General features: G+C 47.2%; 1 protein-coding gene across 1 annotated transcript in view; it reads right to left on the bottom strand.

The window, feature by feature from the left end:
* The window catches only part of DNAH1 (dynein axonemal heavy chain 1), a 67,582-nt gene extending 55,933 nt beyond the window's left edge, over positions 1 to 11,649 (bottom strand). Inside the window, exons 1-11 of the mRNA XM_030500468.1 lie at positions 11,455 to 11,649; positions 11,316 to 11,358; positions 10,674 to 10,746; positions 8,100 to 8,274; positions 7,442 to 7,598; positions 6,952 to 7,084; positions 5,353 to 5,511; positions 4,558 to 4,813; positions 3,173 to 3,330; positions 2,141 to 2,352; positions 609 to 907 (exon numbers count right to left, since the gene is read on the bottom strand). Coding sequence (XP_030356328.1) covers positions 609 to 907; positions 2,141 to 2,352; positions 3,173 to 3,330; positions 4,558 to 4,813; positions 5,353 to 5,511; positions 6,952 to 7,084; positions 7,442 to 7,598; positions 8,100 to 8,274; positions 10,674 to 10,746; positions 11,316 to 11,358; positions 11,455 to 11,528 — 1,739 coding nt within the window. The 5' untranslated portion in view covers positions 11,529 to 11,649. The remainder of the gene's footprint in view (positions 1 to 608; positions 908 to 2,140; positions 2,353 to 3,172; positions 3,331 to 4,557; positions 4,814 to 5,352; positions 5,512 to 6,951; positions 7,085 to 7,441; positions 7,599 to 8,099; positions 8,275 to 10,673; positions 10,747 to 11,315; positions 11,359 to 11,454) is intronic.
* Between the last annotated feature and the right edge of the window lie 12,462 nt (positions 11,650 to 24,111).

Below are 24,111 nucleotides of genomic sequence, written 5' to 3'. Positions count from 1 at the left end.
TGGCTCAGGATCAGCTCAAGTCAGTGTCAAGACTTCCACTGATTTCCAGGTAGGAGCTCTCATTTGAGCTGCAGCTTTTTTCTTTTCTTCCTGTTTTCAATTTCTAAACCTTCCTTTTTTCATACCATAAAGAACAGAAATCCTTAAATCAATACTCAGTGGAATAGAATCCTAGGCACTGTGACAACCCAAATCTGGTATTCTTTCGAGATCTCAGGCTAGATGCTACTCCTGAAACTTAATCCAAGAATGGAAATAAGCAGCAGTGCCTCCTGATATTTTCCTGGCCTCCAGAAAAATAAGCTACTAGTAATTATTTGCTTCTCTGAGAAAACTGGAAGTAGCTGATCTTCAGAACACGATGTCAAAGTAGCAGACCTTGGTTCTGATGGGCTGCCTCACATCACTAACAGCAGCTTGAAATCTGTACTAACAGAGCAGCCAGCTCAGTGTCATTCTTCCACACTCAACCAAATGTGTCAGGTTGAGGACTGGAGGAAACAGCCCAGCCTAAGGCCCCCACACAGTGCAAAGCTTGCTCATACAAACAATAGTTAGAAAGACAATGGCTCTGTTCTTTCCACCCCTTTTTTCTCTCCCTTCCTTACCTGTAGGGACTATTGATGAGGTCATCTCCCCACTCCATGTCCTTCGAGCAATTCAGGGCACCATGGCAAGCATCCAGCACAAGCTGTGTGAAGTTGCTCAGTGAGTTCTGGACCAGATACCTCACAGAGTCCTGAAGCATGAATCTGATGCGGTTCATCAGCTTACGCAGTCTGGATAGCAGGTAGACATCCCAGTTGCTCTGTTCCAGTTTGTACCAGTCTGTGCCTGCTTCTCTCAGGTTGCTCGTTATTGCAGTCGTTAGAGTATTGATCCAAGTATCCTTGAGAAACATCTGAACCTAGGGCAGAGGAAAAAAAGCAAGCTGTGTAATCCTCCAAGGATGATGGGAAAGCAGTATTGCAAGGTTAGCTGGTAGCTGGGGCTGCTGGACCTTTCTCTGCTGTGAAAGGCAACTGTTCTTTCAGAGCTGTGGCAGCTAAACAGTAGCTTTCAAATCCATGCACACAAATGTGGCATCTGAACCTGGCCATACAACTCCTTCACTGACAAAAGACCTAAAAAAAAAAATGCACCTGATGTTAAAAAGCAGGAGAGCTCTAGTCTTTCTTTTTATACACAGTTTTTCCTTTTTGTTCTCTTTTCTATAGAGCAGTATCCCTGGAGCTGCCTGTGTCAGGGTCCCTCATAAAAAGTTGTGTAGACAGTATGATGAGCAAGTAAAGGACAGAATGTTGTCTTCTCTTGACAAGTGAGGAGAAAGAGGGGGAGAAGCCAAGGGCAGCAGCAGTCTGCAGTGTTTTAATTTATAAAAATACCACCAAGGGTCACTTGTGCTCCACAGGCAGCTGCTGTTTGTGGGTAATAGAACAACCTCAGTCACCAAGTGGATGACAGCACTGCCCAGCTGTAGCAGCACGGGCCTGGGAAGGACCAGCTCGTGTCCTCTGCCACTGATTTAGTGTGCAACCCTGTGCAAGCTCCTCTGTGTGGCCACATCCAGGGTGCAATGGACTGCCCTCATTTAGAGGGCAAAAAGATCTTCTGGTGAGAGTTACCACAGAGTTGCAAATTTTTGTTCTAGTCTGTTTGCTGGCATTGCAAGCAGAGTAATTTAATTGCATACATAAAGAACATAGGGTGTAGAAAAACATTACCCCCATGAGTGCTTCAGGGGGAATCAAGGCTCTTGTGCCTTGCAGCTGGATAGATAGAGAAATAAAAATAAACAAAATTGAAACTTTTGAGTGCCCACCAGGACTGTTAGCAAGAGGAGGAGGAAAGAGGGGCTGCAGCCCTATGTGGCCACTTGTTCAATGCATGACCTAGAGCATGGTCAGCATTGGCTGATGCTGACTAAGGGGCTATGTCTCTTTCAGCCCATCACTCCCCATATCCCAATGAATTTGACATACATACGCAAATTCCTCCCTGCTCCACCCACAGTATCTCATTTGAAAGCTCATCCATTTCCATCCAGGGAATTGCTCTACAGCTGCTGCATTTATCTAATACACACTGATGGCCCTCATGGCTGCTCCATGTGTTCACCCCCCATGCTTCCTCTGCTCACCTCAGTAAAGGTCTGGGTCTGGATCTGTTCAAACTCCTCCAAGCAGACACACTTGGCCAAGGTTGTGTTAAACAGAGACATGATGGCTACCTTGTTGCACTCATCTTGCACCTGTGTAAGGAAAAGGATGACTTCTGGCCTCTTCAAGAGTGAAACAAAGTTGAAGTCTTCCTCTTGTTTCTTAAAAGGATTGTCTGGGATACAGATGAGCCCTGGCACCAAAAAAGAGTATTATTGCCTGCAACTGCCATCCCAGCTTCTGTTTCAGAGGAAGAGTACAGCTCCCTTTGAGACAGTGCTTGTGAAAAGGACTCTCTGATGCTCAGGCCTTATCATGTAGCAGTTTCAGCAGATGGCTGAATGAAAGGGAGTCTCTGCTCTGCAGCAGAGACCTTTTGCAGCCTCCCATCGGCGCTGAGGGACTGTCTTGGTGCCTGACCTTCCTGAGGCTTTGGCCATGAAAAAGAACACAGGACTTGAAGAATCTTTCCACTGAGGCTTCAAGGCACAGCTGAGACATCTCATCTGTGAGAAGCCACCTGTGAACCACCTCAAGGCATTCCAACCTTTGGGAGACTGAAGTGCACAAAATATCACCCCAACCCCTCGCCTTTTCCTGTAGCCATTATCCTCCAGTTTGAGACTCTGGAAGAGCCTGAGCTCTCTTTCACATATGAGGTATGGCACAGCTGAGCACAGCAAATGGAAAGTGGCCAGCCACAGCACAGTGCAGAGCAGAAGGCAGTTAAGCTAATTACACTGCCTGCATTTGGTGCCATTAAGGGTACCCTTCAGAGTTGCTGCAGCTTAGCTGATGGATGGTAATGTGTTATACTGAGGTAACACAAACATGCAAATATACCCTAAAAAGAGCAGACGTACTCAAGTCTCATCTAATCACCTGATACTGCCCCTTATGAGCCCTAACCATTAACACGAACCTAAAAGTTTCTACAACAAAGCGTGAATCCTATCAAAGACAAGAGGTCCCATAGCCATGCTGAATTCCAACTGCTTCACTGTGTCCCATACCTTTCTCTGGTACCTTCTCCTCCTCTTTGTCTGGCAAGGTAACATAAGAAAACATCTCAGGCTTGGAAGTGACAATTCTGTCAAAGTTAATCTTGTTCATGGTACGTTCATAGTCTAATCTCACTTCTTTCTCCAGGCAACACATACAGTCTAATATCCTGTTACAACACATGGAAACAATGATAATTCAAGTTGTTTGAGCAGAAGTATGTCTGTAGCTTTACTGCAAACCCCACCCTTCACTCCCTCCCTCCTGGATTTGCTAACCCTGAAGCTCACCTGCTACTGAATGCATTAGGAGAGCTGTGCAGACAATGAAGCAGCCAGAGAAGCTATCAACTGGACATGTAATGACAGAGGCAAGTGGGGAGCTGGGAACTATGACTGCAGCCTTCTCAAGTGTCTTTTCAACTCAAAGCAAAATCTCCACTGTGGAGAAGCATTACAATGGGAAGGGGAAATAAGCAAGAACTGGAGAAGCTAGCTGGTAGTTCTGGAAAAGCTGGGCTATCCAAACTGCTCTCCCAACTGCCTCCTGCTGAACACCTCTTGACATCAGTTTCCTCAGCCAGAACATGTGTATAAGTGCTGAAAACCTGCTCTGTTTGCCCCAGGAAATCATCATCCTTCACCTCAAGCAGAGTACTCTTCTCTAAGCCTAGATTTCTGCTCAGAGACTAACTACTCTCCTAGTCTCTAGCTTAGGCTGGCAGACCATGCAGCCCTTCACACTTTCCTGCCTCTGAGCAGGGCAATCAGTCATGGCTGATTCCCAGTGACACCACCAATGGCTCATGATTCATCAGCGCAGAGACTCTTACAACATCTTCCCGATATGAACTGCATCTCAAAGAGACACTCGATTATATCCAGGTGGAAATACCCTGTTCTATCTGCTTCACCCTGTGAAGATCATCTTTTCATTTGTTTTAGCAGCTGTTAATAGGTAGAAGAGTCACCAGTAGTGAACTCTCTTGAGACAGTTGGTGGTCTGCAGATCAATCCAGCAATGACGGATCTGTTCCCTGAAAGCACAGGGAGACACCAAGGTCAACCATGCCATTTCTGTGCAACCTTCCTGCTGTTGAATGCCACTTAACTGCAGGTCTAAGCATGGCTTGTGGATCTGCATATGAAAAATAGATCTACTTCACCTGGGAATACTGTACATGTGCTCCTGAGGCTCTTGTCCTTCCTACTTCACATGACACTCTGGGCAAGAGGGTGGTGTGCATGTGCCCAGGCTGGAAGGCAGATGAGATCCATGGTCTATAAGCTGGATGCTCAAGATGTGCTTCCATTGCCACTTGTTTTGTAGCCCTATGAAGTCCTACAGTGTTAATGGACTGAAGGCTGAGATGCCAGACATGTACTTGATGCTTTACCTCTTCTCTTCTTTCCTCAGTTTGGGAATGTGCATAGCCAACAAACTCATTTCCTGCAGGCTCTTCTCACTGATGCTATTTAGACCATCTGTGGGCATGCAGTCCACATACAAGTGGTACAGAAGCAGTGCCTGTGTCTTCTTACGCAAGTTGTCAGCAGAAACTACCCTCTGTGCAAACACTCGGGGATCTTCAGCCAGAAACAACAAGCAAACACGTGGCACCCAGTACTGACATGGCAACAGTGGGGCTCTTCCTGGGAAATGAAAGCAAAGCTTACAAGAGTCTACAGGGAAAACAAAACTCAGAATGGCTTGGATTGCAGACAGCAGCTTTTTGATGAACAATATAATTGGGCTGGCTTACTGGAGATCAAAATGAGGGGCCAAAGTTGAAGACAGCAAGAGGCAAGGAGCACAGAATTAGCAGTATCTCCAAACCTTTGAAGAGGGGGTACTTCATCTTAATCTGTCCACATTCCCCTTTGAGATGGCACTGGCCTAGAAAGACCACCATTTAACTTTTCTTGCAGGCAGAAAAGATGGGAGACAGAGAAAAAAGAAAGATATCTCCAAAGGGAAGGCCTCAAATAGGTTGTCAAATTAAGGTGTGGAGTTCTCTCTCCTGGAGGTTTTTTCTGGACACATTGAGCAGTCATGTGTCAAGAGTGGTAACAGAGAAAGGAACTAAAATGATTTCTTGATGTCCTTCCCAACTCTACCTAGGACCAGCATGGGTAATGAACTGGCTCTCAGAGTATATGCCAGGTCCCAAAAGGCCCTACTCGAAACACACCTTCTGGAGTTATTCCTCCATTGAGGATGGGTCTCCCTTCTTCATTCCGCACCATCCCATTATCTGTTTTATGGACCAAGTAGAGCTTTGTCTCCTTGTCATAATCCAGAACACCAACATCAATCCACTGGTAGATTAATTTCGGGTTTTTAGGGTCCTCTGAGAGAATGAAGGATTAAAACAGGGTTAGTCCATTCTCCTGGAGGCTACAGCAAAAGGACCTTCCTGATCAGAGTGGTGACCCTACATTTACTAGTTTGAATTTCGGTCAATCTCTTGTGATTTTTGCTGTGATCAAGTAAATAATGAACTTAGATCTTACAGCTTAGCATTGCCAACTGTTTGCAAGACACAAGAGCCCTTCGCTTTCCTCCTCTTACCTCTGTGGGTTCCCTGTGGACCATCTTCCCACCTCCTGCTTCAGGCACTCTTTCCAGCTATAGTCTCATATTTGGGACCTGTGTGCCCCTACCTCTTTCAGCCCATACTTGGGGACCTCTCTACTTCCCAATTCCTTCACCCCTTGATCCAGGACCCCTCACTACCCACGTGGGCTCTGTGGGGATCCCATTTTCCTTTCCCATGGGTAGCTCTAGCCCTGTGTCACCCTCCACAAGTTCTCATTCTTCTAACTAGGAGTGGGTGTAAAACCCTGTATGTTCTCCTCCAATTTATTATTTCTCCAGGTCATTCCCAGGGCATTTAATTCTTAAATATTCAGATCTTCTTAAAAGCTGGGAGGTGCTAACCAGACAGATATATGTTTATATCAATATAGATACAGGTCAGGATAGTGTTACATTGAGGTTGAGAAGGGATGCTGTTAACCACTGGTCTGAACTACAGGAATTTGCAACAGCACTGGCACTATAGAGATGCCAGCGGTCTCACCTTCCTCAGGGCCCAGGGGGTCTGACTACATCTGAAAGCAGGACTCAGCCATCGCACGCTGGCTGCCTGAGATTCCACACAGCTTCTGTTTTATGCTTAGGTTTTGCAGACAGCCCTGCCTCTGGCGGTTGCTCCAGAGCTGCAAGCAGTATGCATGCCAGTTCCTACGCTTTAAAGCTACAGCAGATGTGTTGGTATCAGCTGCAGCCATAACTGGACATTAGTACAGCTGTACCTAGTGATGCCTTCTCACTGGGAAAGCTCTGAGTGACAGGAAAACAATGTCCACATCACTTAATTTGCCTCAGATATACTACTTGGATTTTCACTGTGGTCTGAACTTGACTTCTGATCCTGCACTTGCAGTGAAATCCAGGCAGAACACACTGTGTGCAAGTCAACCAAATTTATGACGAGACCTACATATCAATAAAGTGAAATTTTGACTGTACTGACTTCCAGGCACAGAAACAGGAGGGCAAAAGGCAGAGGCTATTTCTAAAAATATGGAAGCAGTCAGTCCTGGGCAGGACTGAGAGTTGGCGAGACCCCTGGTCTCTTGCTCTGACTGCCTGAGCCTGGTCAAGATGAGGTATTGCTTTCTCCTATTCAGAGCTACTTTCATCAGAATCTATGTGCTCCCTTCTCTGAACAGGCCTGTAACTGTTAACATTATCTCACTTGAGCAGTAAGTCATTCAAGCTTTACCATGCCCAAAAACATCATCTGTAGGTAGAAGTGCTTTTCCAGGTACTGGCTTTCTATCATGAGATCCTGGCTCCAGTCCTAGTGAGATCCACTCCTCTGGAGTTCGACAGTCATAGTCCTCATTGTCAAATATCTAAAAAGCCAGGACACGAGTGAAATTAAGTCTTACTTCAGAGAGAAGAAAATACCCCATACGAAATTTCCTGAGAGGAAAATTAACACACAGGTCCTAAATGGGCTACAAAAATGGAAAACAGTCCCAGTGCAAAAGCTGTACTCATCTTTAATCAATCTTCTCCCAAACAACAATATTTGTACCTCTAGCCCCTTCGTAGGGATCACAGACCCTAGGAAAGACCCTCGCCACTTGGAGAGATCTCATGCAATAATACTGCTGAGTACTGCATTCAGAAGGAAACATGAAACAACACTTTTTCTTTGGACACACAAATGACAGTGAGGAGCACCCTCAAGAACTATTAGTTCTTACCTTTAACGGGAGATAGATGGGAAAGAGAAGATCTTTCTTATCCTTAATTGTTGGCATATTGTCAGGATCATAGTGCCTTGGCATGAGCTGATTGGAGTCTATCCCCTTGCTGGCTAAAAGCTGTGCAATATCAAAGGTGAGATATAGCCGTCTCCTCCTGTTTTGAATCGGATGGGGAAATAACCACTTAATGCACCAAGAAGGGCTCCCATGCTACAAACTCCACTTTTGGATCATGTACCCCTATCAGTAAAGAAGTTTTTGAGCACAGAGCTGCATACCTGTCTATTTCTACATTCATTTATAGAATAAATACCTACAATGATCACCTAGTCCAATCTATAAATTACATATACATATATGCACTAACATATTATGCTAATATTTACATTCTAGAGCATACACCAAAACAGAAATTAAAAACTGTGAGGAAAAGACGAAATACACACTCTTTTTAAATGTATTTTCTTCCTGCAACCCAATGAATTGTCTCGTGCACCCTGTGCAATGCACATCCCCCACTTTGGAGACCACTGCCTTACAGGATAGTATCTTCCTAAAGATTTTTGACATGTCAAGTCTTGAAAGCAGAAATGAACACCCTAATTTGCTATGTCCATTCCATAATGATGTCTCTAGCCACTTTCTGGTTACCTACCTCTCTATTTCAACCCTCCGAGGGCACTGCCCTGGAAGCACTTGGTAAGGAACCTGAACTTTGGGGTTAAACGATTGTACTGGGAAATCTGACTTGGTGAGGTTCTCAGTGGTTGGTCCCATCACTTGCTTATCCAGCACACTTTCAAGGTCCTCAGGCATCCTGAAGGTTGTGACTAAGAGACAGAAAAACACACATTTGAAACCACTAGACATCACTCTGCTTTACATTCACACACACAGGAGAACTGTGCTGTCTCCTGGGTTGTCTGCAGAAGCCATTTCACTAAGTTTATGACAGATATCAAGCAGATATCAAAAGGGAAACAGAAAGGAAGACCTTTTTTTCCTTCTACAACATGTCCTTATGGTTTTCTAGTATCAAAATGATGGCATAGAAGAAGCCTCCACTGAGAATTACTGTGATGCACCTTCTTAGGAGTTAGGGCACTGACCCGGCTCTAAGGAGCTCTGTTCTGTCCCCAGCTTTGCTACAGACTCTCTACAAGATCGTGGGCAAGTTACGGTCTCTAGTGCACAGCTTCCCTCCCTCCCACAAGGGTGGGATTCCCCATGTGCCCTGAGGGGCCCCGAGACCAGTCATAGCTGGGAGGAACTCGAACAAAATGGTGGTAAAGGAATGCTGCAGAAGAGAACAAGCGGCTCAGGTCATCTTTAGGTGCTGAAGTCCCTGTTCACACCTTACTTGGGACAAACCTCTCCTCAGTTTCTGCTCAAGCAAACCTCCCACTCACATCTGCAGTGGTGTGAGAAAAAACTGAGTTGAACAGCCACCAATCTCACGATTTGGCCAAATGTTTTCAATGGAAATTTGGACTAAGCAGAAAGTATACATTTCCAAAGTTGGCTGAAATTAAACCATGTCATTTACCCCATAAATAAACCAAACAGTTCATATTGCTAAACAAGCTGCAAATAATAGAACAGCAGCAAACTGGGAATTTGAAGCTTAACCTAAATTAAGTAATTGCATGCAAGCTTTAAAAAGCGCTATTCCCTCGACAGAGCTAAGCATTGACCTAAAAATAGATTTTAGTGGAGAGCTTTCCATTTGATGAACTTTCAGACTCTACCAAGGATAAACTTAAGGTTTTGGCTTGTAAGTAGGTTTTTTGGAGGTCAAGCTTTGGAGCCAATCCTTCACCTTGCTCCATGTGCTTCTGCTTGCACGATGCAATGCCTTGATTTCAAAGCAGTTGTGCAGATCAGCCAATAATGCTGAAGCCAGACATTTCAGGATGATCAGGTACAGAAAGGGTCCTCTAAGAGGTCATTCCCTTACCCTTCTAAATGGTCCCTGACTCAAACCTTGTAGCTGTACATTGTCTGCTTAGGGAGTAAAGGAAATGGCCTCTGAACTGGCTCCTCTCTACTCATCTCTCTTAGGAAGGGTGCCTATCCTGCTACAAATATGACCCAAACATTTGCATTGTCCATCCCGACATGCACCATTTACAGTAAGGCCAAGGAATCCCTAAAATGCAGGTCCTTATCCTCATGCATATCTCTTGCTTAGGGTCTTCGCAGAATGACCCTGATTAATATTTGTTGTCAGGCAGCACAGCTGTTCCAATTTTGTCACCTCACTGTTGCAGAATCCATGGCCCCATCCATTATGGCCCTTTGTGCACTATCAACTATTTATGTCAATACTTAGTGTTTCATTTGCATTTACATTTCAGCTTGATAGCTTCTTCCCCCTTGAAGGAGCAGCAGATCATAAATAGAGATCTGTCTCCACTTGTTAGAGATGAGTCTAGCTTGTCAAGATTCACTCGAGGATGCAGTCATTTGTCCTCACTCATGAAAACAAATGTCACTTCCATGCACAGGAAGGTGGTATATATAGTTACCGTCTTTCTCTAAGATTAAAATCCTCTCACACGTATTCTTTCTCCCCACCTGCTGCCAGTCTATGATCCATATCCCCAAGAGAGTTTTAGGGGCCAGGCGAGTGCTGGCAAACCTTTCTTTTCCTATATTTGAGCATCCATGATACAAACTCTTGTAAGCAGATGGGACCAGCAACTCTGTATACACAAAGACCCCTTGCATCTAGGGAGAACAACCTGTTCTAGGGTGCAATTGGAAGCAGAATGAATAAACAAGAGAGTACCATGACTTTGGCTGTGGGCATCTAGACTCTGAATATAGCTCTCACATGCAGGTCCCAATTTAACAGGAAAGGGGCACTGATGGCTCCATATGCAATAACACCACATAGAAATTGAGTGCTCTCCTGGCATACAGCCCATAAGACCATAACTCCCATAGGCAGCAACCTGGTCCACCCTGAACCCTGGGGGAAGTGCGTATATGCAGAAGAAAAGCAAGCATGGCTTTACCACCCAGTCAGATCACTTTGCTCCACCTCTAATTTCACTTTTCACAGACATTCAAGCAGCTAAGTACCATTCCTGCGCACTGAGAGGAGAAGGAAAGCAGAGCACTAACTTAGAGTCATCAGCCTAGTTCCCAGCATGTTCACCATGACCAATCTTAAGAGTTATGGCCCCATTTCCTGCCACATCACGTTTCTTCTCAGTATATTTACCTTTAGGGGTGTGCTGCTCGAGGTCCGCCTCTTTTAGCAAAGCGTGGTACATTTGGGGGCCAGCACAAATATCCTGAAATGCAGCATGTGAGGCAAGTGTCAGAGATAACAAAGCACAGTGGGAAGGTGGGTTAGAGAGGTCCAGAGAGAAAGTGAGACTGTAAAATTGACTTTACCAGAGCTTTAGGGATAATTGAGACTGTGAGTAATGGTCAAAAAAGGCTCAAAGAGACACAAATAGCTGAAACTTCAGCCCAATGCACAGAGAGGCAGGGGATTTGTCAGCAGAGCACAGCCTGATGTCAGCTTAAGATGTGGATTGGGGGCAGGCAGTCATTAGGGTTTTACTTCCAAATATCATCTGCAGCCACAACCACATGCCTGCCCTACCATGCTGGCATCCTAAACCTGGGCAACATCATGACAGCAATAGCACGGACCACTGAGGAAGGCAGCACAACTATCATCAGGAAGAGCCTTATGGCTTCACTTTGTAAGAGTCAAGGTCTTGCACAAAGGCCTCTGATGAAAATGAAGGGCTAGGACCTGGAGTGAAAGCTGTATTTCTCTATACCAGGTGTGCCATAGGTCTTTCCACTTTAGAAGGACAGCGGTAGAAAAAGAATTGCTTTTTGCACTTACCCTTGAGATGTTGGAGGCTCCTGGAGTGAGGACATCAGCGGAAAACATCTTTTGTCTAAACGCTAAGTATTTTCTTGGCCCTTGTTTGCAGCTATCAGAAAGCAACAAACTTGTTCCTGGACTGCAGTCAAGGCATGAAGCCTCACTGTTGGTATTGGGAGGCCTTGGGCTTCCACCCAGAGAATTCATCAAATCCTTCTTTGCTTTATCCATCTTCTTCAGAGAACAATGCTGTGATGCAACCCTGGGCTTGCTAGAGCGGAAAACATTAAAAGCCTGTTAAACACTAACTTTGGCATTCCTCCACACCCTCCCACCACACTGGGGATTGTTGACTTGCTAAGATGAGTGGGTAACAAGGTAAGTTTGATCCCCTGCTTCAATACCAAGCTTTGCCTCCATAACCCAGGGTCCATTGGTCTCACGTCACTGACTCAATGATTCACTAACCCTGGGGAGAGTGTTTTGCTATTCCAGATGGATTTTGGATGGGGAAAACCAGCAGCATACACATGAAAAGCTACTTTCCTGAAGCAGCAGGGGCTTCCTGGATCTGTTGCAGCATTCAAAAGGCTGCCAGGAGAATCTGAGTAAACTGGGACTACAAGAGAAATGCTTTTGCTGTACCCAAATCCCTTAACAACCTTGTCACACTTGACTCCAGTGGGAGTAGGCTACAGCCTAGATACCAACACAGCTACTCCCAGGTTTAAAGTCTGATGCTTTCATTTAAATAATTCAGGAGAGATGTTTAAGCATCGCCCAACGAATATTAAAATACAGCCAGAAAGTCCCCTCTCTCCTCCTGCAGGGGATATTTTTGCTAGTGATCTCAGCTCTTCCACCATGGGAGAAGCAAGTCCAGGCAAACACCACAGCTCTATGGCTTGATTTTAGAAAAGCCTTCATGTGCTGAGAGAAACTAATTAAGAGCAGCCCTCGGACTTGTGGCACAACAATAGTGCCACCCCTGATTTTAGGCTTGTCTAAACAGAGAGATGACTACTGTAAGTAATTAGTACAGCTCAAGTGCCACAAGCCCCTCCAGCCTCCACACACACGCGCTGATAACGATGTACACATACCTGCCTAGCTTAGTGCTATAAATTATGAGTCAAAGCTCTCCTTGGGGTCTCTCAAGGCTACTCCAGGTGTGACACAGTTTATTCATCAATTCCTGCTCAGGGCTAGACCCAGGCTCCTCATCCAGCCCTACCTAACAGTTTGTGCCCTCCACCCTTGCTGGGACCCACATATCTGCCTCACTTACTTCTGGAGGTCAACCCCCTGCAGCAGGCTGCCATGTGGGAGTCTTCCAGCTTGCCACAGCAAAGCACTAGAGGGACCTTGCCTGGTCTTGCAGGCTACAGCTGGCACAGTACCTGTCTGGATTCTCATCCTGAAGCAGAGACACTACCACAGTGTCCCTTCCCGCCATGCCCTCTCTGCTCTGCTTCTGAATGGAGTGAAAACTCTGCCTGTCCTATACTCTTGATCAGAGAGGGCAATTCTTTCTCAATTTCACCTTGTTGCCTGTCTGCAAGAATGAATCAGGTACACACAGCAGAGAAAGCATTACATGCATGCTGAAGATAAGAGGGAATAACTGTGCTGGTTTATTGCTGCAGGTTCAAGCCAGCACACAATTTTGAAAGGTTGAATCAAAAAAGAAATCAGATAATAAATCACAGTCACCATGATGCGAATCCTTTAAGTGAAACGGAGTAAACGAACAGACTGGAGAGACCTGGGAGACAAGATCAATACTACCCCCTCCCCTCCTTCAAACTAGAAAATCTCAACTCATTCTCCTCTCAGCTTCTCTTTGGCATGGCAACTGGAACCTTATACCCTGAAGAATGAATTTTCCATGGAGGATTTTGTTTTTATTAGCTATTTTATGCTCTGGCCATATCTATTTTAGCAGCCCAGCAGGACTGATTGGTATCAGCCAAGATCCAAGGATTCCTGATGAATCACTGCTGGACTCTTATGTGCCTGCTGCACTGGCACAGAGAACAGCAGCAAGGCAGAATGACCCTGCGGTGACTCTCCTGATATGTCACCTGAGCATCCTCTTCCTGGGAGCAGGGCTGAGGTGGCAATGGGACCAACTGTACTTTTACCTCCTGGACCAGAATTCTAAATCCATCCAACTCAAAAAAAGCTACCTCCAGGACTCAAAGTTCATCTGAACCTTTAGTAGGGTGAGTGATTGAGCCCACTCCCAATTTAGCAGCACTGGCAATCTCTGCCTAGAACCAAAATATCGTGGCTGCTACTGACGGCCGAGTTCCTGTGATGGGGGAAGTGTGTACCCAGCCTGCCCACAGCAGGCCTAATTCTTCAATGCTCTGCTCCCTGTGTGCTCACTCACACCTCCATAAAGTCCTTCCTGAGCACTTATCTCAAAATAAAACAAACCCCTACTCAGTGTCCAGCTCAAAAACTTCCATCTGTCACAATCTCCCAGCTGCACAGAGGGAAGGTCTGGTGTTTGTAACTGCAAAAAAATTTGACACACACCACCTAAAATAAAGGAAGAAAACAGGCCTCCCAACTTTTCCTAGCAATTCCCCAGACAGACGAGTAAAGCAGCTTGTCTGAGCATGCTAAAGCTGATCTAGAGATGGAAGAACTGCTAAACACAAAGGGAATCCTACTCTCCTGCCACGCCAGCTGCTGGGCTGTGGCCAGGGCTTCCAGCAAGGAGGTTTCCCAGAGCACAGTGAGAAGCTCCGGTGCCAGGTGGGTGGTTAGGTGCTCCCATCCAGCTCTCAGGAACAGCCTCCAGGTTGGTTTAAATGATGAGAAGAGAGACCCTCTCTCTTTTATTCAGCGTAGCTACTGAGCCAAGGAGTTTACTGCACAGCAATTCACTCTTCTCCATCTTGCAGTGAACACACAACAGCAGCTTTCAGCCAGCTCTACTAGAGCAACAGCTGACAGCGTGGAGCAGCTCATGCTTGAGGATTACTTCACTGCCTGAAGAAAAGCAGAGAAACTGCCCCGTGCCCTGTTAGTGTCACACTCCGGGCAGGAGGCTGGCTGCATGCCACAGAAACATAGAATGGTTAGGGTTGGAAAGGACCTTAAGATCATCTAGTTCCAACCCCTGCCATGGGCAGGGACACCTCACACTAGACCATGTCAAGGCTCTGTCCAACCTGGCCTTGAACACTGACAGGGATGGAGCATTCACCACTTCTTTGGGCAGCCTATTCCAGTGCCCCACCACCCTCACAGGAAAGAACTTCTATCTTAGATCTAACCTGAACTTCCATTGTTTAAGTTTAAACCATGTTTGCAGCCTTCAATCCCTTCCTATTCAGAGCACTTTCCTCAGGGCAGGAGCTCCCCTTTGACAAGTTGAGGTTTAAAGGTGGGGAAAAAGGAGTTCAGCTCATTGCAAGAAGACAAGATGTCTCCCTGAAAGCAGATCCTCTGCCCACCTCAATAACTCTTTGCTCTCTGCTGCCCCTGTGCACGTGGAAGCATCTCCCCCCTCTTCAACATCTGCCTGGCACCAGCCATCTCAGTTTTAGCGATAATAAGCTTTGAAGATCTCTTCGTGACTGCTGAAACACATATCTTTCCAGCAGTTCAGACATGCTCTCTCACACCTGAAAAGCATGTTTCCTAGATATACCAGGTACGTTGTACTACACTAAATTGAACTACTCAAAATGAAAGCACATTGTAATGGCACTGCTGACACAACATTAGCTACAGCATCTGTGTGTCATCGTGGCAAAACTATAATTACAATTTCTTGGTAAATTCAGGCTTTACATATCCAAGAAGTCAAACTCCCACACGTCTTGCTCAATGTCTGCTATGAGCTTTTTGATCTGTTGCCTGTACTTCAATTCTTTGATCCAAAGCTAACAAAATGGGCTCTTTTCTTTCAAAAAGGTTCAAAAGGGCTAAAATTGCAATAAAAAAAAAGTACTTTAAAAATAATCTGCCCCCTAAACAAAACTGCAGATTGAAATCTAGTAGTCATTTATCTGAAATTATTTATCTGCAGATAGCCAGAAACCCAACTACTGCACTACCTGGGCATCAACACGCAGAAGCTCGTTCTTCCTACAATTTAAGCCATATAAGCTCAGACAAGGTGATGTGCTCTTCACAAAGTGCTTTAAACATTATCCTGTACTTCAAATCTTTTCTACTTTAAAAAGGGAGTTGAAAGTAATTTCGAGTTTTATAGCAGCCCATTCCCTTCAAGAATCTGTGTGGTTCCAAAATTGATTTTCCTCTGGGTTTTTAAATGCATTCCTTTCTCCATGGGAAAGCACCACACAACCTCCACTAGAACCTGAGGACACGGGGGGGGAACAGCAAGACTGATGGCAAGTGGTGCTGTTTGTTACACAGAGCTCCTTAATGGCAAGGATACACCACACATTTTGAGGTTATAGCCATAGCGGGTGTTACAAGACACCACACAAAGTATTTAGACCGTGACTCCAACAACGTTTGTTTCCTTTATGAAGCACAACAGCCTCTGCCGCTATAGGGGTGCAACCCAAAGGCAGCCACATGCTAACTGTGGAGATGGGATAGCACAAGGCACCCGCGCCCCACTTCTCACGGTCTGAGGAATCCAAACCCTGCCCATTTCCACCGTCTCGTAAAGCACGAGGGGGACTCGCACCTCGTCACCCACAGCAGCGTGCCCGCCCAACCGCCCACCCCGCATCCCCCCACGCCGCCTGCCCTCCACCGCGGCGAGGCCCCCGTCCACACCCCTCAGAGCCCGAAGCCCCAGAACCACTCCCGACCGGGGGCTGGCGGAGCTGCCCGGGCGGGATCGGCGGCTTGTCAGCGGGACCCCAGCGCGGCCCGGCTCGTCCCTCCCCGGCGGGCGGTACGCACCGGCCGGCCCGCTGCGCCCCAACTGCCAGCGCCCGACGCCGGCCTCGTTGCTAACGGAGGAAGGGGCGGGCCCAACTATGCCGCTGGAGGGGGCGGCTCGGCTGGTCCGAGGGAGGTGCCGGCAGCGCGGGCCGGGCAGCACCACGCCCCGGGCGGGGCGGGTGTGGCCACCGTGAGGTCGCCACAGGGCTCCCGCTACCGCCACCACAGAGCTGCCAGCACAGGGACACCACAAAGAGTGTGCCGCCTCAGAGCCCTGGCCGCTACTTCAGAACCACCGCTGAGGCATCACCGAGACACCGCCATCACCACGGGGCCCCACAGAGCTACCAACAGAGGCCACTGCTGTGGGGCCACTGCCACCACAGAGCCGCCATCAGTCCTCGCCTTCCAGGGCAGCCACCCGCAGGGTGCGGGGGCTCGGCCACCCCACCACCAAGCACCTCTGGAGACATCCCCTGTGCAAGGGAGGCAAGGGGCTGGGCTGCTCTGGTGCCACCTTCCATGCCAGCTGGCCACCAACCCCACCAGTGGCTGTCCAGGAAGGTCCAGCAGATCCCTCCTTTATACCATCCCCAAAACCATTGTAGTCAGGCAGGTTTCAGGATGTAGAACTACACAATGCCTTGTCTATGAGCAAGTGTATGTACCTATGAAAGTCTTGAGCAGTCACACCTAGGAGGTTATGTCAGGTGGGGATGGGTGACTTACCACCATGTACTATTACCTTGAAGAACACATCATGCCCTACAGAAGGAAAGGTGGCACAGAATCCTGTTGGGAAGGCCCTGACAGGATGGTGCCCCACAAAGAGGATGGTGGGGAAGGGACATTAAGTGCCAGCCCTGTAGGGACGGTGAAGAACAGGTTTGGATTGTTTTGGGGGAGGGGAAAGGATTTACAGAGAAAAATTCCCCTCCCCCAAAAAAAAACCCAAAAAAAAAAACCACCACACAAAACCCCAAAAAACAACAACAAAAAAAAAAACCCCACCAAAAAAACCCTACAAAACAAAAAAACCCCCAACAAACCCAACCCAAAAAAAAAAAAACCCAAACCCAACCCAAAAAACCACCAAACAAAACACCAACCAACCACACACCAAACAAACAAATCCAACATAAAAGCCCTGTAAAAGTTCAGAGATTGAGTGTGAGGGAGAGCAACAGGCAGAGGAGGAAGAGGAAAGAATGAAGCAGACCAGGGTGGAGGCTCCTGTAGGAGGGGAGCCATAGGCAGGAGCTTCTCCATAGCCTCTTTGACTCCCCCATGCCTGTCAGCCCTGTTCCAGTAAGCAGAGAGCTGAGAGAAAGTCTTGCTGCTGCACAGCTCTGCACTGAGAGAGGTACAACTCCTAGAGAGCAGGGCTGGACGAGCAGAGCTCCACAGGGCTTCCTGGGCACAAAACTGGCCCAAGGGACATGGCCTTGCACAGGGCCAGAGGGTCAGGCAGGGTGGCACCAGGGTAGGGGGGCATGCCATGAGGAGGCAGCAGAGCCCAGGCAATGAGTACTGGCTCATTCCCCTGCCTGGTTGGCACTGGGTGCAAAGGGGCTGGGAGTCAAGGGTGGTAGAGGCATTTGTACCATCCAAAAATGTGCAAGCAAGGGGATGTGAGGTTTGGGCAGAGGGAGGTGGAGGCTGTGGCAGGCAGAACCTGAAGGAAGAAACACAAATTCTCCTAATAAGAAAGCTCCCTCACGGCAATGCTCAGCTCTTGCCAAGGTGTTCTCCAGCCTAGCCCTGTGCAGGAGGGAGGTCTCTGCAGGTTTAGCATCCCATGCTGGACTGCCCCTGGCCCTGCTCAAAGCAGCAGCTGCTGGAGAAACTCCCAAGTGTAGGTTCTCTGTCATACTGCTGGCCTCACTGCTTTACTTTAGAAAGGAGTGCATGCTGGCTTGCCTTAATTAGGTTTGGTATAATAACAGCTCTCACTGAAGTTCCTTTGAGTCGTATGCCAGATGCTCTGGCCAGGAGGAAGTGATGGTGAAGCCCCTTTGCCCTGTGCATGGGAAAAATACCCATCTGTTTCACGCCAGCTCCATCTCCCCTGCAGCAGGTCTTGCTGTCCCTGCGGTTAGTTGTGCTTCATTTTTGGCCAGGCTTTCAAAGTTCAACACAAAATGCTTCAGCGAGTCAGGAGATGAAAGCTGAGCGGTTTCAACTGGCTGGGCCTTCACAAACCCGCCAGGCCAGAACAGAAAGCAGACAGGTGTGAGAGCCACCCTGCTCTGCTCTCCAACCGTGTGCTGCCACGACTGACTGATATCCTGACCTGCCTTCAAAAGGGCTTTCTGGTTCCCCAGAAACTCACCCCCAGGGGTTGCAGCAGGGTGCACTGACACTATGTCCTGCTTCAATGGGTGCTCCTTTAGCCCAGGATGGCCAGGCAGGGGAGTGTGAGACCTAATCACTTGCAAAAAGCAGGTTCCAAGTGGCAGTTGGCACAGCTGAGCATCTCTGTGCTTTCTCCTCATATCAATCTGAGCTGAGATCCTGTCCCCAGCAGGACCAACATGAAAGGTCTTTCTTCTGACAGCTCTCCTTCCTGCTCCTTTTCAGCTGTGGGCTCTTTCAAGACCACACATCTGCCTGTAATTACAGGAGATGCTTAGTTCCCCCCACCAAAAAAACCAAACCAAAACAAAACAACCCCACCCCCCCAAAAAAAAAAAAACCCAAAAAACCCCAAAACCAACCCCAAACCATTTCTCCAAGAAGAGATTCCCAAGTCCCTGCTGAAACAGGCTGATCAGTGACTTAACACGGGATTTTTCCTTACTGCAAGGCTGTTTTGGGAGAAGGAAAGCAGAGCTCCCCACTGTTTCAGCTGGGATAGAGTTAATTTTCTTCTTAAACGATGGTGCCCAGCCAGCCAACCAGATCACTGGTGTAGTGAAAGCATGCACAGGGGTTAGCAGAGTCTGGACCCACAGTGAGGGAGAGTGCTCTCATCTCACCCACTTACCAAACATGAGAATCAAAACATTTTCAATAGGTGTTAGGATGTGAGCTGGCACTGAGAAATATGTGAAACATGCTAATGGTTCATTCTGTCTCTGAGGCTCTTTCCTGGCTGAAGAGCCCGGCGTCTCTCTTTTACTGTCCATGAGCTGTTGGAGCCACCTTTCCTGCCGTCCACTTTCACTCCTTTACCTCTCATACATCTATCCCAAACCAATAGCTCAGAAAACACCATTGCCAGGGCAGTTAATCACACCAAAACTCACTTCTACAGAGAACAGCCTTACTCTAGTTACGGAAGGAATAATAAAATATCAAAAATCTCAACTTTGTGGACCTCAGAGATGATGCACGGGTTGTTTTGTTTCATCACTTGCACCTACCCAATGTGGGTGGCAGGCCCCTTCAGATTTAGCAGTATTTCCATACCCACCCCACACATATTTTGCTGAAGGTGCAAATGATCCTCCAAGCACAAGGCCACTGGAGAATAAGGCCCTAGATTTCTGTCTCCACACCTACATGTGTTCCCACACACAAGATACAGCATTAATCTAGAGTAAAACACCACATGTTGACAATGCTAACAGTACATTTGACAGAAACTCCTTAGACTTGAACCTCAAAATGCAAACCCACGAGAAAGTCATAATGCAGGGAGAGTCAGGACAAGGTCTGGCTTTATGCTGCCTGCTCCCTTCTGAAGAGGCAGTTTGATTCTGAGAAGGATATATCAAGCCAGATTCACCTTATATTCCTGCTACTTTCAAGAGCGCACTCAATGCAAGGCTCTTACTTTGAACTCAGTCAGGCTGGGACTGGAAGAGCAGTTCGTACCAGCCAGCAGCAAACTCTGTCCTTTCCAAACACGGTTTTCACTGCAGCCTCAAAGACAAAGGAGACTGACCCAGATAGTGACATTTTTGTTGATGAGCTTTCTTTCTTGTCTCCACCACTGTGCCACAGCAAATCATCTCCCCAGGGTGCATTCTTTCACATTTGGGATCACTACATCAACCCAGCCAGAAGGCTTCCCCAAGGAATTTGCAGGCAGAGGTTGCTTCTCTGAGGAAGGTATGCAGAAAGCATGGGGCTGTCCAGAAGCAGGAAGACAATAGTGAGGATTACCAGGGCCAATCCTGAGCAGGCAGGGAGTGGTGGTGTTGGAAAAGCTAAGCAAGCCTCAATGAGGAGATCTCAGCAGTGGTGGCCAGAGAAGCTGGCAGTAGGCATTTCTTACACAACTGGTTCAGCTGAATTGGTCAGAACGGTCTCAAATGCAACTCTGGCATCTTCTCCATATGGCTGCAGGTAGAAAGAACCTGTCATCCATCAGTGAGCTGGGAGATTTTTCCAGGAAGAGCCTATATAATTTAGAGGGACCTTGATTTTAGAAAGGGGTTAGTGGCAGAGATGCTCCCAAATCCCCTGGGGTTAGACCCTTAAATTCCTCAGAAGCCCCAGGCAGATAAATAGCCAGATTTCATTCAGCCTGAGGTGACATGCTGACAGGAGGCTTTGAGCTCTGGAGCCCTCCCAGCAAATATGGTACAGGCACTTCCCCATCTTCCTAGGTGAAAACATGAAGATGGTGCTATCAGTCTAACCAGTGGTACTCAGGAGCATATGTGTAGGTTGCTGTAGCCTTGCTCTTGCTGAGAGGGGGCTGTTGACAGCTGGGACATGAGTCCAGGTAAGAGTACCAGGGCCAGCCTCACAAGGAAGCCAATATACCCCCAGTCTGCACTGGGGAGGATGACATTTCTTGGCACCCTTCCAAAATTGCAGATTCACATATAAACACTCTTTAAGCATGCAAAACACTCAGGAGGCTATAGATAGAGCCTGCTCTCTTCCAGGAAATTTATCACCCAACCCTGGTGAAAACAATCCTAAAAGAACTGCAAAACATTTCTGAAGATCTACTCGCAGTCTTGCAACTCAGGCATTCCCAGACAACATATAGGGAATCAAGGTCCTCAGCTGATTAATTCTGCATGCTTCAGGGAGTTCAGGGGGACATATTTGGGGTTTTTTTCATAGGATCGGGAGAAATTACTTGCCTGTTCTTAGAAAGGCTGGAAATTTTCCCTGAAGTTTCCAGATGAACATCAAGCTTTTCATGAGAAAGACAGCAACATCTTGGCTCCCTTCCATAAGGGCACTTGCTGGGGGGTATAGGGAGCTCTGGTTCAATCTGTCATACGGAGCGGACCCATCAGGCTCAATGTTTTATGTCCTCTCAGCAGGTAGGCATCAAAGTAATCTAGTTTTGAGATAAATAAATAAAAACCTGCCTTTTGTTGGCAAACAGTAACAGATTCCTGCAAAAAGCCTTTCTTTCAACCAACTGGCATTTGATCAAGGAATCCTCAGCCTGTTCCCATTTTTTCCCCACTAGAAAGCGTATGCCAAAAGCTGGGTTAGATCCTCATCTGAACACCACCATTTCAGAAGCTGTACAGAGCAGTGTCTGAGCTGGTGAGCTGAACAAAGCAACAAAACCAAAGCATATCTTTGTGCCAGGCCTTAGAAAAGCGTACACTATCAGAAGCAGAGGTTCAAGTATGTGAATGTATCAGAGCAACATCTTTCCAGATAAGAGGACAACTCAACATTTTTGGATTTAGAACAGCTTCAAAACATACCTTCTTGACATTTGTTCATGAGCTGATTTATTGCACCAGGTGCCAGCCTGACTTCCTGCCATCAGTAACACAGCACCATCAATATCTGGGCATTCGTATCATTTGTCTGGCTGGTTCATCTACTCTTGAAGTACCTTCTCACTTAGCAGTGACTATTCCTGATAAAGAGCCCTCTCAAACACAGAGAAACCATTAAAAACTATCTGTTGAAAGCAAAAAACCCAAAGTGGTTTTTTGCTGTTTTCCATCTGATCTTTGTATGCAGCTGATTATTGTAGCAATGTAAATATGAATGTGAATACAAATGTGAAACCCAGAAAATAAGAGCTGAGTTTGGGTGTGGCCTTTTGTTGCAAGTCAGCCTGCCCCCCCCACACTCAGTGTAAAGGGAATTACTGATGTGTCTGTCCTGCAAAGCAGAGCAACATTCCTGGGGATCTCAGCAGGAAGGAGATTCCCAAAACTTACAGTTGAGCTTCCTCTCCCCAAAGGAAATGTCTCCCATTTAATGATTACCGAATCTTTTGTCTCTTTGCTGGGAGCAGAGCTCAGAGCAGGCAAAATCTAAAGGGAGCCATGGTTGTAGCATAGACAACCGAGAGAATCTGGACAATCAAGTCAGAAGAATTATAGCTTCAAATGTGTATCGTCATCCTGCTAATTCCCAGCTCTCCCCCTACTCCCTCCTCTGCTGATGCTCCAGTCCCCACTTCAATACCTGCCAGGTCCTTTTAGAGAGCTGACATTTCCATTCCTGACATTTTCTGCAGCTCCATCTGGGAATTAACGGCCGGATATTAGCAGCGATGGGGCCGTTTATCATAATTAGTCTCATGAAGCTACTAAGCATCCAACTATTTTTCATCAGTGCTGAGGAAATAAACCGCAGAATCCAGCAGATGAGACGGACGATTTATTTATTGATTGATTTATTTTGGTCTGTCAGGATGCAGCTCTAAACTTTGCCGAGATGAGCAATCTCAGAGGCAATGACGACAGCAGGGCTGGCTCACCTTGGGTGCACAGGCAGCAGAGAAGAGGCTCCCAAACCCCCTGGGACAGTGAGGAGGCTTTTGTTATCCTACATCTGCTCTAGCCTCCTGCTGATAGGAAACGGCAAGTTGTGACAGGTTGTGGACAAGCTCAGGAAAAGACAGCCACTAGCCACACGATGGCATCATGCATGAAAGCTATCTCCAGGCATGCCTTTTCTTCCCTATCAGGAAAGCAAATCCAGGGTGCTGTTTACCCTACAGAAGGTGGCACCTGGACCAGCAGCAACGAGACTGTCGTCTGGCTTGGGTGTGTGCCAGGTTGTCCTTGGACCTTAATGCTGAAATGAGGATGCTGCAGACAGCACACGTCTGTCACCTTCCAGAGGTGCCTGGGAGCAGATAAAGCTGTTCTCTTACTTGCCATCCCACGTGGATGAGTGTGAAGTACTAGCTACTTATTTCCTTCCCCAAAAGATCAAAAGGGAATATTGAGGAGGCAAAGTTTCATACCCAAAAGATCAGGTCCCCTACAGGCAGGGGAAGGCCCCTTGAAATGGCTGGGGCTCACCACCAGCCACCTTCTCTGGCAGAGATAAGGTCCACCCTGTCACAGCTCATACTTGCTGTGCTCTCAATCTTACTTTTTAGGGGCTAATGCAACACACTGTCTGTGTTTCTGGGAGCTTGGGTACTCGAGGAACATGCCAGAGCCTGCACTCCTCTGGGGATAGCTGGACACTGAACTGCTGAGATCTACCAGACATTGTTATCGACCCTGGTGGCTACTGCTCTCAGCAAGGAGCCCGAGCTGATTTCAGTAACTCTTCTATCATCTTGCAAGTACCATTCTGCATGGCTTGTAGCCTGCGGTTGGAGTGCCTCTGCCTACAGCTCCTCTCTATATAAGCAAGAAATGAGGATTACAAGGCTGTGTGGAGCTTCTGCCTGGAATGAGCCATGAAGGCCTCCTGGGCTCAGTGTTGCTCTTCCTTCTAACCCCAGGAAAATCCACAAATCTTGCTACAACCCATAAACCTCAGTGCTCACCTGCAGCAGACCCACCTCCTCTCCTGCAGGCTGATTATCAAGGGCTTTCCATCCTGAGGTTTGCTATGCAAACATTAAACATTTGTGTTTAAATATTACACTCTTCTGCTGATGTGAAGCTAGTAATTACAGCCAGATGGGACCTGGCTCACAGGCAGACACAGGGCCCACACACTGCTGGATAGTGGCTTTTGTTTTTTTGCAAAGCCATGTGGCCGACCACCAGCAGGAGTATCAGAAAAGCTGAGTGTAATTAAA

The sequence above is a fragment of the Strigops habroptila genome, chromosome 11, assembly GCF_004027225.2.
Source record: "Strigops habroptila isolate Jane chromosome 11, bStrHab1.2.pri, whole genome shotgun sequence".
Lineage (NCBI taxonomy): Eukaryota > Metazoa > Chordata > Aves > Psittaciformes > Psittacidae > Strigops > Strigops habroptila.
This window is presented reverse-complemented; position numbering and strand designations above follow the sequence as displayed.